We start from the raw sequence: 10,467 nt of genomic DNA on the forward strand, positions 1-10,467 counted from the left end.
CATTCAAAACTGTTTTTTGGGACAACAGAGCCTTGATCATACTTCTATGTTGATTTTGCCACCTGTCACAACTTAGATCCGCGTATCTAAGAAGTGCTAACTTGCTGGCTAAGTAAATAGGAAGGTAATGACAAAAAGGATGGAAATGTGGCTTGTGTTTAAAGTGAAAAAATCTCAATGAAAATAACATTTTAAGATTTCTTAGTCTTCAGAATTTCCTTAAACAGTTAAGAGTTAATTTAAGAGGAAAGAATATGTGAATTTCTATGTTAACATTTTTGATCAAAGCATTTTTACATACCACTGAGGTGACATTAAGAGGCGGGCACAAGAGTAGTGAGCTACTTTTGCTCACTGTCCCATGCAGTCAGCAGGCATAAAAGGTTGGAGACGTCTGAGAAGAGGAGCAGAAACTCAAAAGCAACAAACATGAAGAAGATTGTTATTCTGATGATAGCATTTGGCATCTGCCTTTCTGATCCTGGACCTGATGAGAAAATAAACCAAGCCTGTCAGGTTGCAGACTTGGTTGGCAGCTGTAACATCTGCTCTCTCACATCTGTAACTCAAAAAGTGGGAGAACTGGGGGAGAAGGTTGTAAACATGGCAGAAAAAATTACTTTTCTGGAGACCAGGCTGCAAAACACCGAAAAAGAACTTCTGGAGTTACGGAGCCTCACTGGAGGTAATAAATCTTTCAGCTTTACGGTGAAATATAATTACTGCATGTCCAGTTTTCCAATGTATTTCTGGTGTTTTGATGTTTTCAGGCTCTCCTCAGGTGGCTTTTTCAGCAGCTCTCAGGGATTCTGGTTCTGGAGACATAGGACCTTTTACCACTGCTACCCCATTGCAGTACAAAAAGGTTTTCTCCAACACAGGCAATAGCTATAATCCATCAACAGGTGTGTACAGCATTAGGAAGACATGTATACAAAAACAAGAACAGTCAAATTCATATTAATTTGTATATTCCGTTCAGTTCTTCTAATCCTTCATGTTTTCACAGGTGTTTTTACAGCGATGGTCAGTGGAATGTACTTTTTTCGCTTCTCAATGTTCAACAACCTGGCTTCTACCCCCAACTCGCTTGTGAGCCTCACGAAGAACAGCGAATGGCTGACGTCTGTGTGGGACACCAATGGGTCTGACAGCAATGACATGGGCAGCAACGCTGTGGTCATCCCTCTGAAAGTGGGAGACAAAGTGTTCGTGCAGCTGCATCCAAACAGGCTGGTCTATGACGACACCATGAACTACAACACTTTCAGCGGCTTCCTGCTTTTTACAATGTGATGCATACAACAGCTCTGCATGCCAGCATGATTTATTATTTCACAATAAAGGAAGTTTCTTTTTTCAATTTGCAAATTAGCATAATTTGTGTAGAAAATGCTTGATGAAATAAATAAATCAGAAATACTGCATTTTGTGTGAGTGTAAAATTGTGTTTTATCTACATAAATGAACTTATTAAATAGCATTTAAAATATCCTGAGTAATAAATATCCAGGGTTATTTTCCAGATAGCTTTTAGCTTTGATGATCATTTTAAAGTCATAAAAATTAATGTATCAAAAAGCATCAACAATAAACTGCAGTAGTGAAGTACTTGGAAATGTATAAAACAACTGAAGTAGATATTTGTAGGAGAGAAAAAAAGAAATGTTGAAACTATTTATACTCAACTGAATAGAGCAACTATGTTATACTCTTTCAATTGCACCAAAATTTTTTCAGAACATTCCTCATTGTGCTTCTTCACCCTACATATTCAAGACAACAAAGATCATCATGTCTATACAATTCCTCTTTGCATATATTGACTCTTTATAGAACTGTTAGTTTAGTGGCGCACAAAATCTCCCCGTGGTCATTGGTTGCCCTGCATATGTAAACATTTGCGTTCTCTGCTAAAACTTTTGAAAGAGTCATGGTGCAGCATCCATCATCATCGTACTCTATCTGGACTGTGGATGATTCTACGACAGGTACATCTCCACACTGCCACACCCCCTCTGGAACAGGATATCTTGCAGTAAGAAATAAGAGGAGTGAGATATCTGGTATCAGTGCTGTTTGTTCACCTTCAGAAGCAAACATGTCTGAATACACAAACAAGTGTAACTGTCATGGGTTGTCATCAAATTGTTTTTTTTCAGTAGCACATTAAAAAGAAAGAGTTTAATTTTTTTTTCTAACATAGCTGCATTCTTTAAATAATGTAAAAATTACTAACATGAACCAATAAAATAAAAATAAATTGTGTTACATTATTTATTTAAATATATTTCAAAAGACAATTTTTAGTTTCTTAGTATTTTTATCTTTACTGCAAGTCATTTTTTATTAATTGCAGGACCTCTATGTAGACTTCAGTTATCATGTCATGTGAACTGATTATAAATGTGATAAATAAAATAAATGCATTCTTATAGTGAAGGAAATGGAGCATATTTTCTAGGTTGCTATACATATTTTAGATTAAACTCTTTCATTTGTGGAAGTTGCACATTCAAAACTGTTTTTTGGGACAACAGAGCCTTGATCATACTTCTATGTTGATTTTGCCACCTGTCACAACTTAGATCCGCGTATCTAAGAAGTGCTAACTTGCTGGCTAAGTAAATAGGAAGGTAATGACAAAAAGGATGGAAATGTGGCTTGTGTTTAAAGTGAAAAAATCTCAATGAAAATAACATTTTAAGATTTCTTAGTCTTCAGAATTTCCTTAAACAGTTAAGAGTTAATTTAAGAGGAAAGAATATGTGAATTTCTATGTTAACATTTTTGATCAAAGCATTTTTACATACCACTGAGGTGACATTAAGAGGCGGGCACAAGAGTAGTGAGCTACTTTTGCTCACTGTCCCATGCAGTCAGCAGGCATAAAAGGTTGGAGACGTCTGAGAAGAGGAGCAGAAACTCAAAAGCAACAAACATGAAGAAGATTGTTATTCTGATGATAGCATTTGGCATCTGCCTTTCTGATCCTGGACCTGATGAGAAAAAAGACAAAGCCTGTCAGGTTGCAGACACGGTTGGCAGCTGTAACATCTGCTCTCTCACATCTGTAACTCAAAAAGTGGGAGAACTGGGGGAGAAGGTTGTAAACATGGCAGAAAAAATTACTTTTCTGGAGACCAGGCTGCAAAACACCGAAAAAGAACTTCTGGAGTTACGGAGCCTCACTGGAGGTAATAAATCTTTCAGCTTTACGGTGAAATATAATTACTGCATGTCCAGTTTTCCAATGTATTTCTGGTGTTTTGATGTTTTCAGGCTCTCCTCAGGTGGCTTTTTCAGCAGCTCTCAGGGATTCTGGTTCTGGAGACATAGGACCTTTTACCACTGCTACCCCATTGCAGTACAAAAAGGTTTTCTCCAACACAGGCAATAGCTATAATCCATCAACAGGTGTGTACAGCATTAGGAAGACATGTATACAAAAACAAGAACAGTCAAATTCATATTAATTTGTATATTCCGTTCAGTTCTTCTAATCCTTCATGTTTTCACAGGTGTTTTTACAGCGATGGTCAGTGGAATGTACTTTTTTCGCTTCTCAATGTTCAACAACCTGGCTTCTACCCCCAACTCGCTTGTGAGCCTCACGAAGAACAGCGAATGGCTGACGTCTGTGTGGGACACCAATGGGTCTGACAGCAATGACATGGGCAGCAACGCTGTGGTCATCCCTCTGAAAGTGGGAGACAACGTGTTCGTGCAGCTGCATCCAAACAGGCTGGTCTACGACGACACCATGAACTACAACACTTTCAGCGGCTTCCTGCTTTTTACAATGTGATGCATACAACAGCTCTGCATGCCAGCATGATTTATTATTTCACAATAAAGGAAGTTTCTTTTTTCAATTTGCAAATTAGCATAATTTGTGTAGAAAATGCTTGATGAAATAAATAAATCAGAAATACTGCATTTTGTGTGAGTGTAAAATTATGTTTTATCTACATAAGTGAACTTATTAAATAGCATTTAAAATATCCTGAGTAATAAATATCCAGGGTTATTTTCCAGATAGCTTTTAGCTTTGATGATCATTTTAAAGTCATAAAAATTAATGTATCAAAAAGCATCAACAATAAACTGCAGTAGTGAAGTACTTGGAAACGTATACAACTGAAGTAGATATTTGTAGGAGAGAAAAAAAGAAATGTTGAAACTATTTATACTCAACTGAATAGAGCAACTATGTTATACTCTTTCAATTGCACCAAAATTTTTTCAGAACATTCCTCATTTTGCTTCTTCACCCTACATATTCAAGACAACAAAGATCATCATGTCTGTACAATTCCTCTTTGCATATATTGACTCTTTATAGAACTGTTAGTTTAGTGGTGCACAATATCTCCCCGTGGTCATTGGTTGCCCTGCATATGTAAACATTTGCATTCTCTGCTAAAACTTTTGAAAGAGTCAGGGTGCAGCATCCATCATCATCGTACTCTATCTGGACTGTGGATGATTCTATGACAGGTACATCTCCACACTGCCACACCCCCTCTGGAACAGGATATTCTGCAGTAAGAACTAAGAGGAGTGAGATATCTGGTATCAGTGCTGTTTGTTCACCTTCAGAAGCAAGCACGTCTGAATACACTAACAAGTGTAACTGTCATGGGTTGTCATCAAATTGTTTTTTTTTTTATTAAAAAGAAACAGTTTAAAATGTTTTTTTTTTCTTGACATAGAAAAAAAATCCATCCCTCACGGATTTTTGTGCAATTCTATGGTACCTGTTAGTGTCTAGAATTTACAGGGTTTGTGTTACGCGCAGTGACCCTCAGTCACTAGTCGTTTTTCTTCGGCTATATATTTAAATATATTTCAAAAGACAATTTTTAGTTTCTTAGTATTTTTATCTGTTACTGCAAGTCATTTTTTGTTAATTGCAGGACCTATATGTAGACTTCAGTTATCATGGCATGTGAACTGCTACAATTATGGAAATTGAGCATTTTTTCTTGGTTGCTATGTCTATTTTAGACTGAACTCTCTCTTGTTGGAGGAAGTTGCACCTTCAAAACTGGTTTTTGGGACAACAAAACCTTGATCATACTTCTATGTAGATTTTATAGACACTCACACCTTTATCCAGTGATAGCAGTATGTGGCATGCTGGCCAAGTTAATAAATAGCAGTATTGTGACGAAGAGCAAAAAAACCAACAAAATGACAAAGTTGCTCGGGTTTAACAAATACATTTCAATGAAAATATAGTCGTGAGAGTTTTTGACCTTCACCATTTTCTTTAATTTCAACAACTCAGAGTTAGCTTAAGCAGAACTGAATATACAGTATCTGAAATTCTATTTTAACATGCACACAGGAGTCTTGACTGTTATCATATAAGTTTACTGATGGACCGGAACCATGTGACCACACATGCAGGAAATCAGCCGACACAAATAATCAGACTTTACTTATTTTATTCTTTTTTAGCGCTAGAGTCATGGTGCAGCATCCATCATCATCGTACTCTATCTGGACTGTGGATGATTCTACGACAGGTACATCTCCACACTGCCACACCACCTCTGGAACAGGATATCTTGCAGTAAGAAATAAGAGGAGTGAGATATCTGGTATCAGTGCTGTTTGTTCACCTTCAGAAGCAAACATGTCTGAATACACTAACAAGTGTAACTGTCATGGGTTGTTATCAAATTGTTTTTTTTCAGTAGCACATTAAAAAGAAAGAGTTTAATTTTTTTTTTCTAACATAGCTGCATTCTTTAAATAATGTAAAAATTACTAACATGAACCAATAAAATAAAAATAAATTGTGTTACATTATTTATTTAAATATATTTCAAAAGACAATTTTTAGTTTCTTAGTATTTTTATCTTTACTGCAAGTCATTTTTTATTAATTGCAGGACCTCTATGTAGACTTCAGTTATCATGTCATGTGAACTGATTATAAATGTGATAAATAAAATAAATGCATTCTTATAGTGAAGGAAATGGAGCATATTTTCTAGGTTGCTATACATATTTTAGATTAAACTCTTTCATTTGTGGAAGTTGCACATTCAAAACTGTTTTTTGGGACAACAGAGCCTTGATCATACTTCTATGTTGATTTTGCCACCTGTCACAACTTAGATCCGCGTATCTAAGAAGTGCTAACTTGCTGGCTAAGTAAATAGGAAGGTAATGACAAAAAGGATGGAAATGTGGCTTGTGTTTAAAGTGAAAAAATCTCAATGAAAATAACATTTTAAGATTTCTTAGTCTTCAGAATTTCCTTAAACAGTTAAGAGTTAATTTAAGAGGAAAGAATATGTGAATTTCTATGTTAACATTTTTGATCAAAGCATTTTTACATACCACTGAGGTGACATTAAGAGGCGGGCACAAGAGTAGTGAGCTACTTTTGCTCACTGTCCCATGCAGTCAGCAGGCATAAAAGGTTGGAGACGTCTGAGAAGAGGAGCAGAAACTCAAAAGCAACAAACATGAAGAAGATTGTTATTCTGATGATAGCATTTGGCATCTGCCTTTCTGATCCTGGACCTGATGAGAAAAAAGACAAAGCCTGTCAGGTTGCAGACTCGGTTGGCAGCTGTAACATCTGCTCTCTCACATCTGTAACTCAAAAAGTGGGAGAACTGGGGGAGAAGGTTGTAAACATGGCAGAAAAAATTACTTTTCTGGAGACCAGGCTGCAAAACACCGAAAAAGAACTTCTGGAGTTACGGAGCCTCACTGGAGGTAATAAATCTTTCAGCTTTACGGTGAAATATAATTACTGCATGTCCAGTTTTCCAATGTATTTCTGGTGTTTTGATGTTTTCAGGCTCTCCTCAGGTGGCTTTTTCAGCAGCTCTCAGGGATTCTGGTTCTGGAGACATAGGACCTTTTACCACTGCTACCCCATTGCAGTACAAAAAGGTTTTCTCCAACACAGGCAATAGCTATAATCCATCGACAGGTGTGTACAGCATTAGGAAGACATGTATACATAAACAAGAACAGTCAAATTCATATTAATTTGTATATTCCGTTCAGTTCTTCTAATCCTTCATGTTTTCACAGGTGTTTTTACAGCGATGGTCAGTGGTATGTACTTTTTTCGCTTCTCAATGTTCAACAACCTGGCTTCTACCCCCAACTCGCTTGTGAGCCTCATGAAGAACAGCGAACGGCTGACGTCTGTGTGGGACACCAATGGGTCTGACAGCAATGACATGGGCAGCAACGCTGTGGTCATCCCTCTGAAAGTGGGAGACAACGTGTTCGTGCAGCTGCATCCAAATAGGCTGGTCTACGACGACACCATGAACTACAACACTTTCAGCGGCTTCCTGCTTTTTACAATGTGATGCATACAACAGCTCTGCATGCCAGCATGATTTATTATTTCACAATAAAGGAAGTTTCTTTTTTCAATTTGCAAATTAGCATAATTTGTGTAGAAAATGCTTGATGAAATAAATAAATCAGAAATACTGCATTTTGTGTGAGTGTAAAATTGTGTTTTATCTACATAAATGAACTTATTAAATAGCATTTAAAATATCCTGAGTAATAAATATCCAGGGTTATTTTCCAGATAGCTTTTAGCTTTGATGATCATTTTAAAGTCATAAAAATTAATGTATCAAAAAGCATCAACAATAAACTGCAGTAGTGAAGTACTTGGAAATGTATAAAACAACTGAAGTAGATATTTGTAGGAGAGAAAAAAAGAAATGTTGAAACTATTTATACTCAACTGAATAGAGCAACTATGTTATACTCTTTCAATTGCACCAAAATTTTTTCAGAACATTCCTCATTTTGCTTCTTCACCCTACATATTCAAGACAACAAAGATCATCATGTCTGTACAATTCCTCTTTGCATATATTGACTCTTTATAGAACTGTTAGTTTAGTGGTGCACAATATCTCCCCGTGGTCATTGGTTGCCCTGCATATGTAAACATTTGCATTCTCTGCTAAAACTTTTGAAAGAGTCAGGGTGCAGCATCCATCATCATCGTACTCTATCTGGACTGTGGATGATTCTATGACAGGTACATCTCCACACTGCCACACCCCCTCTGGAACAGGATATTCTGCAGTAAGAAATAAGAGGAGTGAGATATCTGGTATCAGTGCTGTTTGTTCACCTTCAGAAGCAAGCACGTCTGAATACACTAACAAGTGTAACTGTCATGGGTTGTCATCAAATTGTTTTTTTTTTTATTAAAAAGAAACAGTTTAAAATGTTTGTTTTTTTCTTGACATAGAAAAAAAATCCATCCCTCACGGATTTTTGTGCAATTCTATGGTACCTGTTAGTGTCTAGAATTTACAGGGTTTGTGTTACGCGCAGTGACCCTCAGTCACTAGTCGTTTTTCTTCGGCTATATATTTAAATATATTTCAAAAGACAATTTTTAGTTTCTTAGTATTTTTATCTGTTACTGCAAGTCATTTTTTGTTAATTGCAGGACCTATATGTAGACTTCAGTTATCATGGCATGTGAACTGCTACAATTATGGAAATTGAGCATTTTTTCTTGGTTGCTATGTCTATTTTAGACTGAACTCTCTCTTGTTGGAGGAAGTTGCACCTTCAAAACTGGTTTTTGGGACAACAAAACCTTGATCATACTTCTATGTAGATTTTATAGACACTCACACCTTTATCCAGTGATAGCAGTATGTGGCATGCTGGCCAAGTTAATAAATAGCAGCATTGTGACGAAGAGCAAAAAAACCAACAAAATGACAAAGTTGCTCGGGTTTAACAAATACATTTCAATGAAAATATAGTCGTGAGAGTTTTTGACCTTCACCATTTTCTTTAATTTCAACAACTCAGAGTTAGCTTAAGCAGAACTGAATATACAGTATCTGAAATTCTATTTTAACATGCACACAGGAGTCTTGACTGTTATCATATAAGTTTACTGATGGACCGGAACCATGTGACCACACATGCAGGAAATCAGCCGACACAAATAATCAGACTTTACTTATTTTATTCTTTTTTAGCGCTAGAAAAGAGAGACGCTTACCCTCACAGGCTAATTTGTTGTGGAGTGAATATAACCGAAATTATACAGCATCTGCTCAAACACGGAAGACACATTGCTTATATCCTAAGGTTTGCCTCCTGGACTGCTGATGTCATTAAAGGTCCTCCCTGTGGTCATCCGATGCTCTAAATTAACTAAAGTTAAGTTTCGTTTCTACAGTAAGTTTCCATATGAAACAAAAGGCTTTTGTGTAGAATCTTTGTGTCCGTAGTTTGTGTGTGCATGTATGGTGCGTGTCTGGAGTAAACGTCTCAACATGACCTACTTATCACACGTTACACATTCACATGTGATAAAAGGTTGGAGACATTTGTGGAGTGGCGCAGAAGCTCAAAAGCAACAAACATGAAGAAGGTTATTGTTCTGATGCTAACGTTCAGCCTTTGTCATTCTGGTCCAGGGAATGATGACGATATTTGTCCTATTGGAGGCTCAGCCAGCTGCTGTAACATCTGCCCCACAAACATGGAACAAAGAATTACTTCTCTTGAAACCAGGCTGGAAAATGCTGAAAAAGAAGTTCAAGAGTTGCGGAGACTCACTCAAGGTGATACATTTATCAACCTTATGATAAAATATAGTTACTCCCTGTCAAGTTTCCAATCTGTTATTTTTGATATTTTCAGGCATTCCTCGAGTGGCTTTCTCTGCAGCTCTCCCTGGCTCTGGAAACACAGGACCTTTCACCACTGCTACCCCACTAAAAGGTACAAAAAGGTTTTCTCCAACACAGGGAACTGCTATAATCCATCAACAGGTGTGTACAGCATTAGGAATAAACGTGTCTAAAGACAGGAAAACAAACTAATCAAATCAATGGGTTGCATGTCTTACTGCAGTTTTCATAACTCTTCATATTTTATAGGTATTTTCACAGCAACTGTCAGTGGAATGTACTTCTTTCGGTTCTCGATGTTCAACAACATGACTCCTGCTCCCAACTCGGTTGTGAGCCTCATGAAGAACAGCGAACGGCTGACGTCTGTGTGGGACACCGCTGCGACTGATATTCACGACAGTGGAAGCAACGCTGTGGTCATCTCTCTGAAAGTGGGAGACAACGTGTACGTGCAGCTGGAGCCAAACAGGGCCGTCTATGATGATGGGATGCACTACAACACATTCAGCGGCTTCCTGCTCTTCCCCATGTGATGCATACCACCCAATGCATCCAAAAATGATTCTTTACTATTTCACAGAAAATGAATTTTCTTTTATTTAGATTGAAAATTACTATGATGTGTAGAAATAATTTTTTAGTAGAAATGTCATTTTGTATAAATGTGTAAATTTGTATTTTATCTACTAGATATTGCATACTCTTCAGTCTAAGCAGCAAATAACCGTGCTATTTTGTAGATAGTTCTTACCTTTAGAAACAAATTTTAGACTTGTGGAAAGGACTTAAT

At 37.0% G+C, this 10,467-nt stretch overlaps 4 protein-coding genes across 4 annotated transcripts; all 4 read left to right on the plus strand.

The window, feature by feature from the left end:
* The first annotated feature begins 361 nt into the window (after positions 1–361).
* LOC116735027 (complement C1q-like protein 2) lies at positions 362–1,427 on the plus strand. The gene is made up of 3 exons (XM_032586616.1): positions 362–685; positions 771–905; positions 1,010–1,427. The coding sequence occupies exons 1-3, from the start codon at positions 430–432 to the stop codon at positions 1,294–1,296; spliced, it is 678 nt and encodes a 225-aa protein (XP_032442507.1). The 5' UTR covers positions 362–429; the 3' UTR covers positions 1,297–1,427.
* A 1,446-nt stretch (positions 1,428–2,873) lies between these two features.
* Positions 2,874–3,939, plus strand: LOC116735004 (complement C1q-like protein 2). The gene is made up of 3 exons (XM_032586582.1): positions 2,874–3,197; positions 3,283–3,417; positions 3,522–3,939. The coding sequence occupies exons 1-3, from the start codon at positions 2,942–2,944 to the stop codon at positions 3,806–3,808; spliced, it is 678 nt and encodes a 225-aa protein (XP_032442473.1). The 5' UTR covers positions 2,874–2,941; the 3' UTR covers positions 3,809–3,939.
* A 2,476-nt stretch (positions 3,940–6,415) lies between these two features.
* On the plus strand, positions 6,416–7,483 carry LOC116735007 (complement C1q-like protein 4). The gene is made up of 3 exons (XM_032586586.1): positions 6,416–6,741; positions 6,827–6,961; positions 7,066–7,483. The coding sequence occupies exons 1-3, from the start codon at positions 6,486–6,488 to the stop codon at positions 7,350–7,352; spliced, it is 678 nt and encodes a 225-aa protein (XP_032442477.1). The 5' UTR covers positions 6,416–6,485; the 3' UTR covers positions 7,353–7,483.
* Positions 7,484–9,155: 1,672 nt separating this feature from the next.
* On the plus strand, positions 9,156–10,448 carry LOC116736179 (complement C1q-like protein 2). Its single transcript, XM_032588494.1, is given in 4 exon segments — positions 9,156–9,605; positions 9,640–9,761; positions 9,764–9,815; positions 9,924–10,448. Coding segments are annotated over 4 exon segments (663 nt in total). The 5' UTR covers positions 9,156–9,403; the 3' UTR covers positions 10,211–10,448.
* The last annotated feature ends 19 nt before the right edge of the window (positions 10,449–10,467 follow it).

This window comes from Xiphophorus hellerii, chromosome 16 (assembly GCF_003331165.1).
Source record: "Xiphophorus hellerii strain 12219 chromosome 16, Xiphophorus_hellerii-4.1, whole genome shotgun sequence".
In the NCBI taxonomy this organism is placed as follows: domain Eukaryota; kingdom Metazoa; phylum Chordata; class Actinopteri; order Cyprinodontiformes; family Poeciliidae; genus Xiphophorus; species Xiphophorus hellerii.